Genomic DNA, 21258 nt, shown 5'->3' on the forward strand with positions numbered 1-21258 from the left:
TGAAGAGATTTTATTGAATAAGTGGTTTCATTTTATTTTAGATAAATAAATGATACAAAGCTTTAGATACAAGGAAAAAAATCTTACTTCCTGCAGGCATTCATTCATTCAAAATTTAGAATTACCTAATGAGATCCTAGTTCACAACTAGCACAACATAATGCTCTATATGAACACGCAAAAAAAATGTAAGATAATAGATTCCACTCTGTAGCAAATGGCGCTTTTGTTAAGGAGACAAGGCAGAAAAATATCATGAAGATAAATAAAACTATAAAGAAACAGTGCATCCACCTCAGCCCTCATTCGTCGAGCTATTTTGATTTCTCTTGACTCTCTGACCACACTGGATTATAGCTACGGCTACAATTAATCACTATGTCTTCTCTCTATATCCCCCATCCTTTGATTTCATCTCACTTTCATCTTTTATTATTTTATTATTTCATCTTTTATTTTTTATTTTATTTTATTATTTCATCTTTTATTATTTTATTATTCAAATCAGGATTTTTTTGATCCCAGGCTGTGGAGTTGGAGAAAAATCAAATCATTTAGTGTTCCGTAATCTTCAGCAGGTTTCAATTTAATGTTTACAGGTAATCTGAACATAGGCTTGGTAAATGAGGTAGGAAATTTTAACAACTATTGGAAAACCTTAGGTATTTAAACCCGGTCACTAAGAATGAAAGGTCCCAGAAAAGCAGATTTTAACAAATATAGAAAAAACAGGAGACTTTTACATATATTTGAAAGAAATTTGTGCTATTAATCAGTTTGGGCAGACAGAGGAGACCAAGAATTCTCGCATATACCGAAATGGTGTCATTCGAGGCGTTCCCTTCCAAGTAAGGCTTGAGAAGGAGGAAAATCTAATGGTACTATCTAGCATTTCGAATTCCAGATGTCTGAAACAGACTTGCACCGAGACGGCTCCACACTTCTTTAAAGGTGCGGGAAGAATTTAAAAATAATAAAAAGCGAACCCTTTTCCCTTTGATAACGCAGTCGGGTGGTGACAAAGCTCGTTTGGAGCCCTGAAATATCTCGCGATATTCTCGTGGTCCACAACTCCACCTTCTATGGCGGGAACATTACGGAAGTGACTGCATTATCTGCGGCAGTCTTCTGTCGGAAGTGACGTGAATATCCCAGAATCCTTGGAGGAAGGGACGCGCTTACCTGCGGTCCTCATGCAGTCCAACGTGGAACGTTTAGCCAGCGTGGTCTGAGCTTTCACAGGAAGGCGTGGACGATTGTGCTCTAAGCTTCGGCTTAGCGGGCCTTTTTTGGCTGCGAAGTTGGTGGGTCTGTTTGCACTGGTACAAGAGCTCGTGGCGGGCCGCGCGGCGCCGTGACCTGGCCTCACTATGTTGGTGCTATTTGAAACGTCGGTTGGCTACGCCATCTTTAAGGTAGGTGGGAGATTGAGCCGTTGGAGGGGAAGGCCTGTATTGAACAAGCGAGAAGAGGGATAAAGGAGAGGCCGAAAGAACAGAGGATCGTGTGGATGCCTTTTAGGTCGCCGGGCTCGGAAAGGAAGGAAAGGCCTGAGGGCCGGTGTTGCGGTGAGCACGTGGCCCCGCCGTTTGGGCGACCCTTTCTGCTTTAGAGAATTTGGCTTAGTTGAAGAGGTGGTCAGAAGCCGTGTTAAGGAAAGTTCTGTATTGTAAATTAAAAAAAAAAGAAGGTTCTGCATTTATTTTAAAGAGATCGAGTTTTATTGGGTTCTTTGAGGAATGATGGAAAGCTTTTAAACAGGAGTAACCTGATGTAATATGTCTTTTAACGAAGGTTATTCTATGCAAAGACAATGTTACAGGGAGGGAAGCAAGGATATATTTGCATTAATTAAAACAAGTTGAGATTGCTTGTGTTGAAAGTTACGGAGGTGAACGGTGAGGACTCTAAAAGGTAGGAACTTAAGATGGTTAGGTAAGAAGGCTCTTGGCCACGGCTGCTGGAGATTTGTGGATCTGGGGTACGTGAAACTTGCATTGTATTTTAAACTTTTAAATTAAATTGTGTAGATGGTACACTTCAGAATTTCAGGTTTGGAGATTAGAGGAGAAATCTGAGCTAGTGATACCAATATGAGACTTGCTTGTTTTAATAGGAAAAGTTTGCACGGAAATGGTTTAACAGTGAGACATTCGTATAGTGGAATGTTATTGGAGTCTTAGAAGGAAAGAGCTAGGTTGAGTGCTCACCATGTGCTAGTCAGGATCTTTTCAAATATAGCAACGAAAAACAAAGTTTTCATATTCTAGGTGTGTGTGTTGATGTAAGACAAAAGTGTTAGAACATGGTACAGTTTCAGTTGTCAATCAAAAAAGTCAAGTTTGTATTTGTGGTAGGAATCTGAAAGTACAGAAAACTTAACTTTTGACATTTGAAAATATACTTTTATGTGCATTTGTTATGTCAGATACTTATTTTTTTAAGGAAACCAGTGAAATAATAATTTAAAGCCAAAATACAGCTTTGCTTATTTTTCTTGTCATTGGAGTAATCTGTAAGTAATTGCAGTATTAGCAATTTTAAGGGACTTTTAGAGTCTTCGTTCCCATTAGAGCTCTAAAATGTGTTTATTTTGCCTTTCTCCAGTCTTTTGGAATCTAGATTCTTTTTTTAGAAATCTGGGTATGCCCTAAATTCTCTTATTCATATGATCTGTCATATTTTGAATCAGTGTCTATCAATGAGTCTGGTGGATTGATTTTAATGCTATTCTGAACTGGATGTTAGGAGGAAGCAGGTTTGCAGTCTACTGGATGCCTCTGATTGTATGAAAAGGAATTGGTTTAGCAACTGTCTGATTTCTAGATGTGGGTCATAAAACTAAAGTATACAACCATGTCTCTTGATGAGTTTCTGGTTTATATTAATGAAGAATACACCTGGCCTATAAAAATAAGTATTTTGTTACAGTTTTCAATGTTATTTCTCTGCAAGTTACTGTTCAAAATTAATGTGGTTTTTGTAACCTAAAGTCAGGCTTGAATATAGAAATACTGATTATTTTATAACTTTTAGCATTAATATTCGTTATTGATTTCTTCTGAATAAAACAATGTTCTGAACTTAAATAGCAGCAATGATCACAATTTTGTGAAACAAATTATGTACTTTCAGAAGGTAAATATTGTATGACGTGAATTATCAAAAAGGTAGACATACAGTACATGTTTATTAGCTTCCCATAGTCTTTAAAAATACTGGGGTATAAAATTATATTGGTTACAAGAAAATTCCTGTTTTGAGAATGCTTTAAGAAATTTTTTTCACCTCAATTTATGTGGAATGTTTAATATACAACCCAGTGTACACATAAAATTCTATATATATATATAGTAAAAGTAATTTCAGAAGTTTTATTAGTCATTAAGAAGATTATATAGGGCTTGGAGGTATATCCTAGGTGTCCTAGTACAGGCCTTATGTTCAATTTCTAGTCTCACACACACACAGGAGTTTTTTTTAAATATGTACTAATGCAGATTGTTATAGCAACTATTGTAGTTACTTTGGGGGCAGGGTACCAGAGATTGAATCCAGGGATACTTAACCACTGAGCCACATCCCCAGTTGTTTTTATATTTTATTGAAGAGGAGGGGGGGCCCTGGGGTTGTGGCTCAGTGGTAGAGTGCTCGCCCGGCATGCACGAGGCACTGGGTTTGATCCTCAGCACCACATAAACATAAAATAAAGATATTGTGTCCACCTAAAACTTAAGAATAAATATTAAAAAGAGAGAGAGAGACAGGGTCTCGCTAAGTTATTTAGGGCCTTGCTAAGTTGGTGAGGCTGCCCTTAAACTTGTGATTCTCATGCCTCAGCCTCCCAAGCTGCTGGAATTATGCCTGGCTATTAATTATAGTTAGTTCTATTATTACTTATAACTAATATAGTTTTAGAATGTTAACAAAACTCAATTTGTGTCACTTGGGGCACAGCATAAGATGAACAGGCAGCTGTTAGTATTGCTAAGCTCAGGCCTTTAGCTGTGCTGTCCAATATAGTAACCACTAACCACATATAAAACTTTCATGCTTGTCATATAGCTAGTATGAGGGGATGATTTGGGAGTCAGGGGTGAGTGGGACTTGGGAATGAATGCAGGGAGACTCTCACATGCTTACAGCTGAGCTGTATCCTGAGACCCACGCAGATTTTTTAAAATAAAAATACCTTTAATTTTAATGGTCACATTGTATAGTGCAGTTGTATAGCATAGCATTCTGTTTTTTCATTTTCTTAGAACTTGGGAAAATTTCTGGTGCACATACCAAATGCTTGTATACAACAAAATCACTGAGTAATATATTTTTCCAGCTGTAGTGAATATACTTTGCATGCTATATAACTCACCTGATATGTTTGTTTCAAAATATTTTTTAGTTGTTGATAGACCTTTATTTTATTTATTTATATGCGGTGCTGAGATTTGAACCCAGTGCCTTGCACATGCCAGGCAAGTGCAGTACTGCTCAGCCCCAGCCCCTCACCTGATAAGTTTTAGGGGGAAAAAATGCAGTTGTGCCATCACCCCTGCATTCTAGGATGCTTCATCTCAGGAGCCTCTTCTGCCTATTTTCTTTTTTTAAAAGTTTTTTTTTTTTTTTTTTAGATACACATGACAGTAGTATATTTTGATATAGTATACATACATGGAGTACAGCCCATTCCAATTAGGATCCCATTCTTGTAGTCATCCATGATGATGTGGAATTTCACTGGTGGTTTATTCACATGGGAAAGTTATGTCTGATCCATTCTATTGCCTTTCATATTCTTATACCCCATCCTCCTTCTGTGTTAGCATCTGCATATCAGAGAGATCATCCATCCTTTGTTTTTTTTTTGGGATTGGCTTATTTCACTTAGCATATTGTTTCCATTTCCATCCATTTACTGACAAAAGTTATAAAGCCATTCTTTTTTATGGATGAGCAATATTCCATCGTGTATATATACCACATTTTCTTTATCCATTCATCTGTTGAAGGGTGCCTAGATTGGTTCCATATTAAGCTGTAGTGAATTGAGCTGCTATAAACATTGATGTGACTGTGTAATTGTAGTATGCTGATTTTATATATTGAGGAGTGGGACAACTGGGTCAAATGGTGATTCCATTTCAGTTTTTCTGAGGAATCTCCATACTGCTTTCCAGAGTACAGTCTCACCAGTAGTTTATGAGTGTACCATTTTCCCCACATCCTCACCAACATTTATTGTTATTGTATTCTTGATAATTGACATTCTGATTGGAGTGAGATGGGATCTATCTTCTGCATATTTTCAAGTTGTTCCCAGCTGTAGGCAACCAGTGATTAGCTTTCTGTTTGTATAATTTTGTGATTTCACGTAAATGCAGTAGTATTTTAATCGTTGTGTTTGGCTTTTTGCACTTGGCATAATGCTTTTGAAGTTATTCATGTTGCATGTATCAGTTGGTACCTTTTTTTTAAAAATTTATTTTTAGTTGTTGATAGACCTTTATTTATTTATTTATATGTGGTGCTAGAATCAAACCCAGTGCCTTACACATGCCAGGCAAGCGTGCTACCGCTGAGCCCTAGTCCCAGCCCCCCAGTTGATACCTTTTTGAGTAGTTTACATCTTACATTATTCAGTTATTGATTTATCTTGTACACAAACAAGTTTCATAAAATATTACTTGTCCATGTTGTCTGTGATGAAGCAAAACGTTAAAAAATACCATCAACCATCAAGTAAAATACAAAGTCCCAAATAATAAGAAATGAAAATTAAGATAGTTTTTGGTGTACTGGCACTCTTTCCTAGTCAGAGATTATTTCCTGCCTGGAATAGAAAAGGATGCTCTGGTCATTTCTGGCACACTAAGGAATTATTTTTTCTTTCTTTTTACTGTAAGAATTTTTAAATAGCAGGGGCAAGGTTAGTAATAAACTTCCCTGTATCCTGTCACACAGCCTTCATAGACTCATTTTATATTAGTGATCACTCATCTCCACTAGATTGTTTTGAAGCAAATCTGGACATTTCATTTCATTTGTAAATATATGTGTCCATAAGATAATAGACATGTTTTAAAAATAGCAAACAGTATAAATAGCAGTTCTAAAGATTTATATATATGTGTATATATATATTTTAGTTATAGGTAGGCACAATACCTTTATTTTATTTTTATGTGGTGCTGAGGATGGAACCCAGTTTCTCACGTGTGCCACTGATCTACAATCCCAGCCCCTAAAGATTTTTTTTAATGATAATAGTAGTTATATACTAATTCTACTTAGAAATGGAAAATATTACTGTATTAATCCAAAGTAAACTTAAAATGGATTTTGTATACAGGTATTTGAAGTTTTCTTATCTAAAATGAATGTTTATAAATTTGAGGCAAATGTAAAACAAATGTATTTTTTTGTTGTTCACACAGCTTTTCTGTTTTTATTAGTAATATTATCTTCCATGTTACTTCATGGTTGGGAACGTAATAACCAAGTTTTGTTTTCCTTAAGAAAGTCTTCAAACCTTTTGGTTAGTCATGAATCACCATGATTTTATGACATTTCCTTTGTTATTTTAACTTCAATTTAAGGGTGGTGATATATCTTCTAGTATGCCAATTTTGTTACCCAAATGTTATCTTCGTATACATTTCTTTTCAGCTAGAACAAAAAATGTGAATCGTATGAGTTATATCCCTTATTTGATACACATCCTTTTGACAGTCGGTGACCTTTGGATATGGTTCCTGCAGTTTCTGAATAAGTTTTAAAAGTTGGGAATATTCTATGAGCCTCCATTAAAAAAAAACTTCAGTAAATATTTTAGTGAAGTCATGAATTTTTGGATTCTAAAGCTTCATGTTTTGCAAAATAGAACTAGTATAGTTTATAGTTTTTTCATACCAGCAGTATACTTTGTAATGTTTACAGCTCCATAACTTGTGGTTCCTTTAATATTTTCTCAGTTTGATTTATTTTGACCAACTTTTCAAATTCTATAAATATATCTAGTTAAGCTGTGTCAGGTTTAATTTGAACAACAAATCTTTTAATATTATCTTGCCTTACTCATCTGAAAACTTAAGTTTTACACACTTTGCAGTATTGTTTCTTTTTTTCTTCTTCCTTTTATGGTACTAAGGGCTTAACTCAGGAGTGCTATACAACTGAACTATATCGACCCTCCCACCCCCTTACTCATTTTGAAATAGAGGCTCACTAAGTTGCTGAGACTGGCCTTGAACTCACAGTCCTCCTGCCTCAGCCTCTGGAGTAGCTGGAGAATTGCAGGCATAGGCCTTAGTGCTGGGCTTTTATTTACTGATTTAAGTGAAACTGATAAGATCTCTTAAAAGCAATGTGGACACATCTGTCAACATAAGCCTATTTTACATGATCAATTAACTCTACTTCCAATTGCTTGTCTTATTTATAACGTGTAGGTACAAAGATCTTTTTGTTTTGGTACTGGGGATTAAATCCAGGGGTACTTTTTCACTGAGCCACATCCCCATCCTGTTTTTATTTTGTTTCTTATTTTGAGACAGAGTTTTGCCAAGTTGCTGAGGCTGGATTTGAACCGGCAATCCAGCCTCAGCTTTCCAAGTTGCTGGGATTATAGGCATGTACCACTGCATCTAGTTCAAAGATAATTTTTTTCTGAAGCATTAAAAAGGAAAAATTAGACATCCTTAAAGCAAAAATCGTGGTATATTCAAACAGTGCAAAGATAAGTGCACAGTGTAATTCCTAAAAGTATGCATGAACTAGTAATTTGATCAAAAGTTTGTACTGGGTTAGAAACCTAATTCATTATTTCAGTTAGAAAAATAGCCTTCACCACCCTCATTTTATATGTATAGTACTTGAAGAATGTAGCAAATGCCTGCATTGGTCCATTTGAAGAAAACTATTTAAATATTTTATTGTAGGTCCTAAATGAGAAGAAACTTCAAGAGGTTGATAGTTTGTGGAAAGAATTTGAAACTCCAGAGAAAGCAAATAAAATGTAAGTAATCTTGAAACCTAGAATTTAACACTTAACATTTAAGATTGTGTCCCCTACCCCATTTGTATAGTGTTACATTCAGTTTTTTGTTTTGAAATCTGCTTTATGAATAATGGTAATATGAGCCTAATTATTATGGATGTTTTATTTGGAACAAAGGCCATCTCAGCTTATTTGTATTATTTGCAGACTAGAGTGGACAGCACCCCAAAATGAATATTTTATAGATATTTGAAAACAGTTGATTGAATTAAGTATAAATTTCTGTTAAAAGTAATTGTACAAAGCAAGGAATACTGATTTCCTTGCATTGATATTCAGATTTTTTTACTTAGCATATTCATTCTTTCTTTTTTTTACATATTTATTTCTTAAATTTTTTTTTTAGATGTCTTTATTTTTTTATGTGGTGCTGAGGATCGAACCCGGGTCTCGCCCATACTGGGCGAGCGCTCTACCGCTGAGTCACAATCCCAGCCCAGCATATTCATTCTTAATGACTTCTACTTCCTAGTTCCCTCTGGTAAAATAAAATAACTAGCTAATAAATTCTAGATAAATTCCTGTCTTGGACTCCTCAAGATTTCTTGGCAAGAAAGTAGAGTATAACTTTGATAGCTCAACTGAAGAAATGAGTGGTGGGAGGGACAGCTGGCATTTCCTCAAGGTAGAGTCAATATAGTTATTCCACCATCTCTGAATCAACTTGTGAAATATTTGATAAATGAGGTCCTAGGAAGAACCACTGATCCTCTTGATACATGTGGTTTTGGGAGGGATCTGTATATGATTATGTCCATGGATGCCAACGGGTATTTGATAATACTTCTGTTATTGCTAACACAAGGCAAAAGAGTAAAAGGAAACTTCTTTTTGGAGGAGGGTATGTCTGGAGATTAAACACAGGAGAAACTTGCTACTGCTGTGAAAGAGTGTTAAACCCAAAGAAATGGCATACTAAACAATTAAAGAAGCAAAATATAGATTGTAGTATTTGTAGTAGAAACCCCCCAAAAATTAAAACAGCTTGAATGTCCATCAGTAATGATATTGTTGCATAAACTGTGGTATATAAATCTCTTTACAGTTCAGAGTGATGTTCATGAAACTCAGAAAACCAAGCTTCAGGGTAATTTGTTTAACGGGATCCCATTTTTTGTAGTGTCTTTGTTTATATGCATTTATTATTAAAGTATTGAGAGACTCGAACAAATGTCACTTCAAAAAATATAGACGTGAGGATAAGGTGGGGCAGAAAAAGATGAATTTATTACTTTTCCTTCAGATTTTTATATTTTTAAGTGATTTTTAATTTTTTTTACATATACGTTATATATATGTATGTATATACATATATATTTGTTTTGTTTGGTGCTGGGGATTGAACTCAAAGGTACTCAAGCACCAAGCCACATCCTCAGTTCTAATTTGTATTTTATTTAGAGACAGGGTTTTACTGAGTTGCTTAGCACCTTGCTTTTGTTGAAACTGGCTTTGAACTCAAAATCCTCCTGCCTCAACCTCCAAAGCTGCTGCGATTACAGGCGTGAGCCACCACGCCAGCTTTTTATTTATTTTTTTAAAGGGATCGCCATGTTCCCTTGTCAGGTAAGAAAATTTATGTAACACTGAGTGTACAATTAATAATTATTAATAGTTGCAATTTTTTGAACAAAACCTTGTTTCAGGCAAATAGAAGACTGATTTTCCTTTTTCAAGGGTCATGGTTTGCTGAGTTAAGGTAATTCATGGTTGTCAATGATGTATTCCAATTGAAAATGAATCTTAGTGATCTAGCTCAAATATTCGTCACTACCACTGAGACAACTATGAATTAACCATGTACATTTCTTTCTACATAAAATATAACCCTGTGTATAAATGCATATGGGATAAAAGGGGCAAAACAAAAAGTTAAGGAAACAGATGTGACAAACTTGGGGGGGTACTGGGGATTGAATTTCGGGGGCATTCAGGGCCCCACTGAGCTCTATTTTCCCCAGCTCTATTTTGCATTTTATTTAGAGATGGATGAATTCACAATCTTCCTGTCTTAGCCTCCCAAGCCACTGGGGTGGTGCGGGGCAACAGTAGACTTTTTAAAAGGTATTTGTACTGGTTAGACAAGTGAATATCTTAAGATACCTTCCTTAAGAGGGATTCAAATATTTTTTCCTTGGGTCAGTTCTGTGTTGTATAGTAAAAGTCATCTGTGTCCATAAGCAGCGGGGATTATGTTGAATCTTCAACATGTTTGTTCTTGGCCTGAGTTTTCTTCAAAGTGTATAACTTTGTTTGTACGATTCTGGACATTGCTAGCCCAACATTTAGAAGAACTGGTAACTTTAAGAAGAATATTCTAATTTTGTACCTTGATTCTCATCGACAGTCAATTTCTTTTATTGCTATACGCTTTGGAAACACCAACACTTTTTTCATGGCTTTTGTAGAATAATGTGCTTCCATAATATATTTCTTTTCTTTTAAATTCTAGAGTAAAGCTAAAGCATTTTGAGAAATTTCAGGATACAGCAGAAGCATTAGCAGGTAAAGTAAGAGACTAGAAGCTTTTTTTTTTTTAATTTATTTTGGTGTTGGTAGTTTATTTTCCTTATTAAAAGGTTGTTTGCTTCAGTTGCCTGAGTTAACCTTATTCAATGTTGTCAATGATGCATTCTTAATGGAACTGAATTTAAGTGATCTAACTCAAATTCGTCACTACCACTGAGACAACATTGAGTTAGCTTTTTTCACCATAGGGCTGGTTTTCCCCCATGTGATGAGAGGTGAGAAGTGGTTAAATTGATCTCCCTGTGGAAACCAGCAGCATAATGCTGAAGCACAATTCAGTAAAAGCTGTTCTGCAAGGGACCAAGGTAATGTGGTCAAGTACACAGCTCTCTGATAGTTTGATCCAAGGGTAAAGTTGAGACTAAAGTTGACTGGGATTCACAATTAGGAAAAAAAAGATAAGGCTCTCCAGGGGTATACATTCAGGTAAGCATATCAATATAATTAAAAATCATAGGAAAACTAATAGTTTTTTGTTTTTAATAAACTACGGAGGATCACAATAGTTTTGTTTATATTAAGTTAGCAAAAAAGGAGGACAGATAAAGTTGCTAAAATTCTATATTGCAAATCAACCAACTACTTGGGTGATAAAATTAGGAAATGAACATCTGTAAGGAAGAATATTAAAATTAAATAAGAATTTGACAGATAAAAATGATTTATTCATCAACCATGGGAAAAGAAATGATTCTGAGTGAAAATTGAAAATAAATATGCTTGAATATTATTGGCCACCTATCCTTGCAGAGGGTAGGCTAAATGAGGATCCAATAATGAGGCCGGTTTGCTTGTTTGTTTGTTTAATTATTTGGTACTGGGCATTGAACACAGAGGTGCTTTAACCACCAAGCCACATCCCCAATCTTTTTATTTTTTATTTTGAGACAAGGTCTTGCTGAGTTGCTGTAACTGGCCTTGAACTTGGGATCCTCCTGTTTCTGTCTCCTGAGTTGCTGGGATTACATTCCTGCACCACTGCCTGCTCTGGTTGTTTCTTTTTTTAAATAAGTAGTTCTAAGGCTCCTTCAGCCATATAGCACAACAATGATATTGTTGCCCTGGAGAATTTAAAAGATTTGCTTAAGTATGGGTAGAATTTTGATAAAATCCCAAGCAATATTGTGTTAGCTATACTCCAACAGTAGGGGGCATTGTTTGCATAGATCATGATATTACCTGTTCCTCCTCAAATTGTGAAATGCTGCATCCTTGATCCCTAGTATCTTCTTGTGAATTCTTTTTTTTTTTGTATCATTGCTAATGTTTTGGAGATATTTTTGACCAGCTGTTAAACATATTAAATGGATAAGTCAATCTTTGCCTAAATGCAAAGCAAGATTTTACTATTAATAGCTAATAGGTTTATCTCAGTGATTCTCAAATTTGTCACATTGTTATTTAAAGTCATATTTCTGGCTAGGAAAGTATATTAATAGTAGAGTGCATACTTTGCATGTGTTGGGTTCTGGGTTCAATTCTTTTTTTTTTTTTTTATAAAGAGAGAGTGAGAGAGGAGAGAGAGAGAGAGAATTTTTAATATTTTATTTTTTAGTTCTCGGCGGACACAACATCTTTGGTATGTGGTGCTGAGTATCGAACCCGGGCCGCACGCATGCCAGGCGAGTGCGCTACTGCTTGAGCCACATCCCCAGCCCCGGTTCAATTCTTAAAACCACCAAAAATAAAAAAAGTCAAGTTGCCCTGGTCTAATCTCTACAATTCAGAGATTGCTGTAAATTGACAAATTTTTAGATTCTAGGACAGCATCTGGCTATACAGGATTTATAATCATGGAGTATATGAATTCGAGTAAGTTCTCTAAGGAATCCAGTCATAAAAACCTGTGATACCTTTTCCTGTTTTTACCAGTAAGGGAAACATCTCCTTAGAGTTTTGTTTTGCAGTACTGGGGATTGCCTCATCCCAGTTTTGACATGATAGCACCAAACTTGAATCTGTAAATGTCACTTTGTACATTTTAAATCCCATAGCTTTAAAAACTAGAGTTTAATGGAGTGTGAAACCAAGATTCTGTATGGGTCCCAGAAGTTCACATATGCCATTAGTATGGAGAGGCTTATTTTTAGTCTTGCTTATGTTTTATATTAAATATAATAATAAATTTTGATATGGGGAAGATACATATAATTATTAGAGTAGGAATTTTTAACTTAAGAAATGAGGATGAACACTAGGTTATAAATAAAAGATGATATAGAAGATTAGGAATAGGAAGCAAAAGTTAAATTTAAACTTTTCAATTAAGAAGTTTTTCTATTTATGTACATGTAATAGGTAGGTAGGTATGTGATGCTCAAACCCAGAACCTTAAGCATGCTAAGCAAGTGCTCTGCCACTAGTTACATCCCCAATCTGAGGGTTTAAAACCTTACATAAGGAAAAAATAAAAAGAAGACCTTTTTCTCTCTCTCTCTCTCTCTCTCTTTTTTTTTTTTTGGGGGGGGGTACTGGGGATTGAACCTAGCAGCCCTCTACCACTGAGCTACATCCTTAACCCTTTTGATTCTTTTTATTTTGAGACAGAGTCTCACTAAATTGTTTAGGGCCTCCTGAGTCAACTGGGGTTACTGGCATGCAAAGAAGACTGTTAGAAGGATAGATTTTAAGGAATCAATGTAAAAATTATAAGAGTTTAGAAACCTGCAAAAGCTATGTGAGAGCCAGATGCTTTTTGTCCTCACCTTGAATCTTCCCAGATAACTGATGCAATGGACTTGTAATTCAAATGGATGACATGGAATCAGGAGGGAAGAACAGGTACCTGGCTAATGAAGCAAACTGCTTGACATTAGAAACTGGCAGGTCTTTCTTTCTGCTAGGCATACTTTTAACCTCAGACAAAGTGTTAAGTACATATGGGTCTGGAAGATGGAAGTATATATCTAAGGAAGGGCTTGTTAACAGGAGATTTACAGGCACAGGCCTGATGATACATCTGGTTTGGGGATTAGCAAAAATAAGGCTTCCCTCCACTCAAACATGCTTACATGGTTGCACAGCCTTCCTTTTTTCTAATACTTATTTTGATATGATTTTAGGGTATTTTGCAGTCCAGGACATCAAGCCAGTCTATCAGAAATGACAGGAGAATGAATCTAAGACTTTACTATCCTCTCCTAGAGTTTGTGTGACATAAAGATAGAAACCCTTCCTAAAAGATATGTAACCATTCACATTGATTGTTTCAGAAGTGACATTAAATTTGGGCCTTTCAAAAGGAAGTATTTGTTTTGCTTTAAATTTTAAAATACGTTCTTGCAGTTAAAAATCTGAGGTAATTCTTGTGTTTTTCTTTTTTCTAAAAAGCATTCACAGCTCTGATGGAGGGCAAAATCAATAAGCAGTTGAAGAAAGTTCTAAAGAAAATAGTGAAAGAAGCACATGAACCTCTGGCTGTAGCTGATGCTAAACTAGGAGGAGTCATAAAGGTAAAGTAGGGGTGAGGGTTTGGCCTAATGATAAAGAGTATGTGCTGAATATGCACAAAGCCCGCAAACACTAAAATGAACATACGAATGAATGAATTTAAAGTCATGACTTTCTTTTATGCGTGCTAGTTTGATCTCACAGGATGCTAATTACAAAGCCTAGCCTTTGTAATAAGTTGTTTGTCTTAAGTTATCATATTACATCTTTTTTCCTAAGCTACATAATAATTTCTATTAGTATTAGCAGAACCAAACATATATATAAGTAGTTTCTGTTCATTGTAGAAAATACAGATTAACAAAGATTAAAATTAGCCCTATCCCTGCTACTCATAATCTCTTTTTTTATATATGACAATGGAATGCATTACAATTCTTATTACACATACAGAGTACAGTTTTTCAACAAAAATGGGGTCATGATTTTATTTTTTAGGTGTTTATTAGAAATCTTTAGTAGGGGGATATACTTGCTAGAAATAGTTAGAGTGGAAGGAAAGACTGGAAAACTAACATACCAAACTGAAAATGTAGAACAGTGAGATCCATTCATGATAGATTGATGTTTAGTAGTTAAAGTAAATATTTCTGCCACAGGCTAATTGTTGTGATCATAAAACATACCTCTGAATCATGAAGTCAGGAAAGAACTATGTGAAATGGCAGCAAAGTGCTAAGATTTAAGAGCTTTAGTAATAAGTCAATGGTTAATTTTAAGAAGTTCATTTAAATAGATTACTTCTAATACTATTAGGCAATGAGCTTTTCTTTGATTTCTATCTCTCCATCCTTTGCATTACACACAGGCTTAACTTTATATATATATTTTTTTTGTTGTTGTTGTTAAAGGCTATAACTTTTAGCACATTAGGAAGAAACAGACATTTTCAGTATCTTTATGAACTGAAGTATTGAAATTCCAAGTTGAGTTCTGAATGTAGACATTGTACTCAAGAAAATGAACGCCTGAGAATATAGTAAGCAGTACTTGAATCAAGTGTTCATACTTGTGGTATAAGAATACCTACAAAGGCATGCAGAAGGGCATATTGATGATAGGTATCTTTTAAAATTATTTTTATTACTTAGTAAGTTTTTATACAGATTATCATGTATAATACACTAAATTGTGGCAGGGGGTGGGGGGCAGGGATTGAATCCAGAGGCACTTAATCACTGAGTCACATCCCCAGTCCTATTTATTTTTTATTTTGAGACAGGGTCTTGCTAAGTTGCTGAGGCTGGTCTGGAACTTGCAATCCTCCTGCCTCAGCCTCCCAAATTGCTGGGATTACAGGTGCGCGCCACTGTACCCAGCTATATATTTTCTTCTTAAATGACTTTTGCATACCTGTTAATATTTGCATGAGATAGACTAGAACTATGTAGACCTGTGTGAAATAGTTAGCCAATACACTGCAGTTTGGAAAAATGAAGGTGTGCAGGGGAAAGAAAAAAATTATCCCATTGTGGGTAATTTGAATTTGGCAATCCTACTGCGTAAGCCTCCCAAACTGTTGGGATTACAGGCGTGTCGGCTTCATTACAATCTTATAAGTGTATTACCTTTATACTTCAATTTTGTTTTTAATTAATTACATTTGAAAGTCAAATAACAAAGTAATGAGAGATCCTCAAAGCCTTTTTTAAAAAGGGGAACAAAATTACTAAGTCAAATTATATTCATCATTTATAGCTTTTAATTCGATTAGTCAAGCTGTCTTCCAGGAAGTTTGTACAGATTTGACTTCTATCCACAATATACTCAAGTATTTATAAACATATAAGAAACTTCATCAAACTGAAAATGCATGTGCTCAAATCAGTACATTAACATATAAGAACTAATTTCAGGAAATCTCTTATTTAATAGAAATGTTCGTATTCTTGTAGGAAAAACTGAATCTCAGTTGTATCCATAGTCCTGTCGTTAATGAACTTATGAGAGGAATCCGATCACAAATGGATGGATTAATCCCTGGGGTAGAACCACGTGAAATGTCAGCCATGTGTCTTGGATTGGCCCACAGGTGAGAAATACTGTAGATATAAAGTCAGCTTACGTAGAACTGTTCCCAAAATGTTAGATATTAACTTAATCCTCATATTAACCTCATGAAGAAACTAATACTGTGAAATAGTAAAGCTGATAAAATGATAAAGCCAGGATTTGAACCCATACAACCTGGCCCTATTGCTGGGTTCTTAAAACTTCATCATAGGAATTATTTACCATTCTAGTGTTGGATCCCTCATTTTATTTTATCTCTACCAACTCTAATACTGTGCCTCCACCCACTGCCACTTGCCAGAAATTTCAAATCTGCTATATTTCCTTCCATTTTGTGTGTGGGGGTCAGTGTTGATTTTTTTTACCCTGTTTTTTAATAATTTTTTAGAATAAGGCATCTTAACTCTCCCACGTTTAATTAGAGGTTCATTATTGTGCACATTGCTGCTGTGCTGTGTTCACAAAAAGCTTGATATTTGGTGTACTAAAAATAGTTTGTGAAGAAAGTAAGAAATTATAGGTAGAATACTTAAAACCTATGCAACTGTATAATTAGGACTATCAAAAATGATTCTATGAGCTAAGTTTGTAGCTCAGCGGTAGAGGGCTTGCCTAGTGTGTGAGGCACTGGGTTTGATTCTTAGCACTGCTCATAAATGAATAAATAAAGGCTCATGAACAACAACAATATATTTTGAAAAATGATTCTTTCTGTATGTGGTATAGCACAATTAAAAAGTCATGTTAAGTTTATATTAAATAAATACTACATGCTGGGCATGGTGATGCACACTTATAATTCCAGCTGCTTGGGAGGCTGAGGCGGGAGGATTGAAAGGTAAAAGACAGCCTAAGCAAAAGTGAGGTGCTAAGTAACTTAGTGAGATCCTGTCTCTAACTAAAATACAAAATAGGGCTGGGGATGTAACTCAGTGGTAGATCACAGCTCTGTTCAATCCCCAGTAGTGCAAAGAAAGAATTACTACAATAAACAGTAGTCTCTAATACAAATTTTAAGAGGTGAGCATAGGACTAGTCTAGCATTTTTGAGGTCCCGAGTTCGAACTACAGAGTAGGGACAGGGGTGAATATAGACTAATGAAAAGGTTGAAGCTGCTGTATTATAGAAATAGTAGAGGCCAGGAAGAATTTTTAAATGAGCTTTTCTAAGAATAAGTATTGAAACTGAATCATTACCCACATATAGGATTAAACAACAATGTGTATACCAGTGGTTCTCTTAAGGACAATTAGATGTTCCCTTGAGTTATTTGACTATCTAGAGATATTTTCAGTTATCACAACTGATGCTGTAATAGAGTATGCCACCAACATATAATTGGTAAATATCAGGGATGCTGAAAATGTCCTACAAAGCATAGCTTGGCACCCTCCTATAAGTAATAATTATTGTCAGTTTTGCCAAGATTTTTTTTTCTTTTTATACTGGGAATTGAACTTGGTGTTAATCACTGAGGGACATCACCAGCCCTTTTTTATATTTTATTTAGACAGGGTCTCATTGAGTTGCAAGTGTCTCACTAAGTTGCTGAAGCTGGCTTTCAACTCCCAATCCTCCTATTTGAGCCTCCTGGAATTACAGGCATGCGCCACCATCCCCAGCCAGTATTGCCAAGATTCAGAAATTGTTCTATAGCTTTGTTTTTAGATGTTAAGAGACTAGAATTTCTAATTTATTTTTATAAATCTTTTTAGTTGTCAATGGACCTTTTTATTTATTTATATGCAGTGCTGAGAATTGAACCCAGTGCCTCACACATGCTAGTCATGCACACCACTACTTAGTTACAACCCCAGCCCTGGAATATTTCTTGAAAGAGGTAATATAAAGCCTTGATGTGCTACCAAAAAAATCATATGAGCCAATATGACTTTTACCTCTACACAGCATTATTTCGTTTGTTATTCACATATAAACTAATTCATGTTGCAGAAGTGTAGGTTGTAGCAAATGTGTGCTTTGTGATATTTCATAAGTGCATTTATATTTAACTTGGTTTCCTACTTAGAAAAACTGAAAACAGTATAACTGAAATCAAGAGATTTCAATATGAATTTAAGATGTTAATTTTCTCATTCCACCATCTTTTACCCTAAGTACATGTATGAAGACATGAATGGTGTGAATATACTTTGTATACAACTAGAGATATGAAAAATTGTGCTCTATGTGTAATATGAATTGTATTACATTCTGCTGTCATATATAACAAATTAGAATTTAAACATTTTTTTAAAGAAAGGTGTTAATTTTTCTCACCACTACTAGGAACTGAACACAAGGATACTCTACCACCCAGCTGTATCCCCAACCCTTTTTTTTTTTTTTTTGAGAGAGTGAGAGAGGAGAGAGAGAGAGAGAGAGAATTTTTTTTTTTTTTAATATTTATTTTTTAGTTCTCGGCGGACACAACATCTTTGTTGGTATGTGGTGCTGAGGATCGAACCCGGGCCGCACGCATGCCAGGCGAGCACGCTACCGCTGAGCCACATCCCCAGCCCTCCCCAACCCTTTTTATTTTTATTTTGAGACAGGGTCTTGCTAAGTTTCCCAGGCTGGCCTTGATCCTCCTACCTCAGCTTCCTAAGTCACTGGATTACAGGCATGCTCCAGCACACCTAAAATGTTAATTTTAAATGCTTTACTAATTTGCCATTTTCTCTCTCCTCCTCAGCTTGTCTCGATACAGATTAAAGTTTAGTGCTGATAAAGTGGATACAATGATTGTTCAGGCGATTTGTAAGTATAGTACATGGCAAGGTCTGATCTGTTTCTTTGCTCTTCATGTTTTTGTTACTATGGAAGCTATTTGTTGAGAAAGGAGTTAAGCTATTACTGAGTCGATAGATCGCAAAAATAGTAAAGAAGGAAATTACCCATAATTTGATTAGTATAGGATAACATGAATCACAGTATTAAAATGTAAATTGATGTGTTTTCTTCTATTAATGTGAAAAATGGGGTAGGATCTATGTAATTGCCTTTTTCATTTAGCTTTTAAATAATGTGTTATTCTCCACGGAGAACTGTTTTTATTAATGTTGTCATAGCTCTTTGAATCTTTAAAATTCCTATAGTAATTCTATTCCTTTGTACATACCCAAGAGAATTGAAATTAGTGACTCAGGTTAGTCTCCTATATTGTTATACCCATGTTTACAGCAATATTGTTTACAGTAGCCAAAAATGGAGAAAAACAAAATATCTATTAACAGATGAATGGATAAATAAAATGTCTGTATGCCTAAAATGGAAGGTCACATCAGATACATTTTACAATGTGGATAAACCTTGAAATAAATGTAACGGGGAAATAATACCGGATTCTACTTGTGAAGTTCTAGAATAGACAAATTCATGGAGACAAAGTAGTATAGATGTTAGTAGGGGCTTGGGGAGATCATAATAGGCAGTTATGTTTTAATGGCTATGGAATTTTCAGTTCCATATAATGAAAATGTTCTGAATGGAATGTAAATATGAGAGTATACTTAATGCTACTGGATTGTAATTTTGAAAATGGTTAAATGTGAATTTTATGATACATATATTGTACTGTAATAAACTTTTTTTTTTGTCCTCATTTTTATCTACTACAGCCTTGTTAGATGACTTGGATAAAGAACTAAACAACTACATTATGCGATGTAGAGAGTGGTATGGCTGGCATTTTCCTGAATTAGGAAAAATTATTTCAGATAATTTGACATACTGCAAGTGTTTACAGAAAGTTGGTGAGAAATTTGTATATCCTTTGAAACATTGAAAATAACTAAATTTGGTTGCATGTCAAAACAAATTTTAGTAACTTAATCTGTTAGATTTCAAAGTTAAAATCAGAGAAAATGGTTCTCTTTTTCTTTAAGTAGCTTCTTATGGTAAGCTAATTAATAATAGAGGCAATTGTAGACAGGGCATCCTATAGTATATTAACTGTATTTAGTATTTACAGTAATATAGCTGTCTATATTGTTGATGTTATATTCTGTACTGTGCAAATTGCTTGTCTCATTAACATTTTCAGAATTAATGGCCCCATCGTCCATATAAAATTGACATTAGTCCTGTACTTAATTTTTGCTACCTTTCTGAACTTAAGTTTTTATGGAATGTTTTGTCTTATTTTTATCACAATTATATTTTGAAGGGAAATGGTGGGGAGAAATTTATCTCTAAAATCAAGCATTTACATCAGGATAACTAGTAGGTATGACTTAGTTGCTTTTTGTTTCACTCAGGCATCCTTTTTGCGGGTGGTGATGGTGCTAGGGATTGAATCCAGGACCTTGTGCCTGCAAGGCAAGCACTTTACCAACTGAGCTATATCTCCAGCTCTCATTTAGGCATCCTTTACATTGGCTTATATCTACTTTTCTTTTGGCTGAATGGTGGATTTTATGTAATTTGTTAGAGTGATTCTCCCTCATCCTCTGCAAACATTCTGTAGGTGATAGGAGGAACTATGCTTCTGCCACACTATCTGAATTCCTGCCAGAAGAAGTTGAAGCTGAAGTGAAAGCAGCAGCAGAAATATCTATGGGAACAGAGGTTTCTGAAGAAGATATTTGCAACATCCTGCATCTTTGTACCCAGGTAAATTGTATCCATAGTGAATCCAGCTGTTTCCAGCTTTATAATAATTTTCTGATGGCAATGATGATTTTTACAGTTATTGTTCACCTGATAAAAACATGAGGGTGTTCAGTCACTACCTCATCTGATGCCATCTTATTTGGTATACTTAGAAGTGGGAAGTACATAGTGGAATGAAGTAATTTGTACTACTAGCATATTTATTAAGAAGCACAAGAAATATGGGTTGCGTTATTGGAGTTTGTGTTTATAGCCCATGACAGTTTTTTGCCCCAAATTTGATAATTATATACAAAAAATTTACAGATGACACAAATGTGTAGCTGATGGAATTTTTTGAAAACTATTAGAATAGTATTGACAAACTTTTTTTTTTTTCAGAAGCTATACTGTAAGTGGCTTACCTACATTTGTTTAATTATAGACTTACAGAAGTGATTTTATAGAAAACCAGTCTTAAAAGTAAATTTACCTAGGGTCAAGCAGTTCTTTGATAATTCAGGAATCCAGACCTTTTTTTTTTTTTTTTTTTTTTAAAGAGAGAGTGAGAGAGGAGAGAGAGAGAGAATTTTTTTTTTTTTAATATTTATTTTTT

General features: G+C 35.0%; 1 protein-coding gene and 3 non-coding genes across 5 annotated transcripts in view; all 4 read left to right on the forward strand.

Moving 5' to 3' along the window:
* Window positions 1-1171: 1171 nt before the first annotated feature.
* Nop58 (NOP58 ribonucleoprotein) overlaps window positions 1172-21258 on the forward strand; it is a 32728-nt gene continuing 12641 nt past the window's right edge. Inside the window, exons 1-8 of one of the 2 annotated variants that reach the window (XM_026405338.2) lie at window positions 1172-1415; window positions 7938-8014; window positions 10509-10561; window positions 13916-14037; window positions 15931-16067; window positions 18745-18809; window positions 19670-19804; window positions 20518-20663. In XM_026405338.2, the coding sequence (XP_026261123.1) occupies window positions 1371-1415; window positions 7938-8014; window positions 10509-10561; window positions 13916-14037; window positions 15931-16067; window positions 18745-18809; window positions 19670-19804; window positions 20518-20663 (780 nt within the window). In that variant the 5' untranslated portion in view covers window positions 1172-1370. Of the gene's footprint in view, window positions 1416-7937; window positions 8015-10508; window positions 10562-10643; window positions 10891-13915; window positions 14038-15930; window positions 16068-18744; window positions 18810-19669; window positions 19805-20517; window positions 20664-21258 lie in introns of those variants that run through there. The other variant, XM_026405339.2, reaches the window with a different exon arrangement.
* Window positions 9760-9848, forward strand: LOC113194332 (small nucleolar RNA SNORD70). The gene has a single exon (XR_003302264.1). It is a non-coding gene; the product is annotated as a small nucleolar RNA SNORD70 (small nucleolar RNA).
* On the forward strand, window positions 10668-10754 carry LOC113194338 (small nucleolar RNA SNORD70). Its single transcript, XR_003302270.1, has one exon. It is a non-coding gene; the product is annotated as a small nucleolar RNA SNORD70 (small nucleolar RNA).
* Window positions 20716-20799, forward strand: LOC113194334 (small nucleolar RNA SNORD11B). The gene has a single exon (XR_003302266.1). It is a non-coding gene; the product is annotated as a small nucleolar RNA SNORD11B (small nucleolar RNA).

Source organism: Urocitellus parryii, chromosome 1, assembly GCF_045843805.1.
Source record: "Urocitellus parryii isolate mUroPar1 chromosome 1, mUroPar1.hap1, whole genome shotgun sequence".
Taxonomy (NCBI): domain Eukaryota; kingdom Metazoa; phylum Chordata; class Mammalia; order Rodentia; family Sciuridae; genus Urocitellus; species Urocitellus parryii.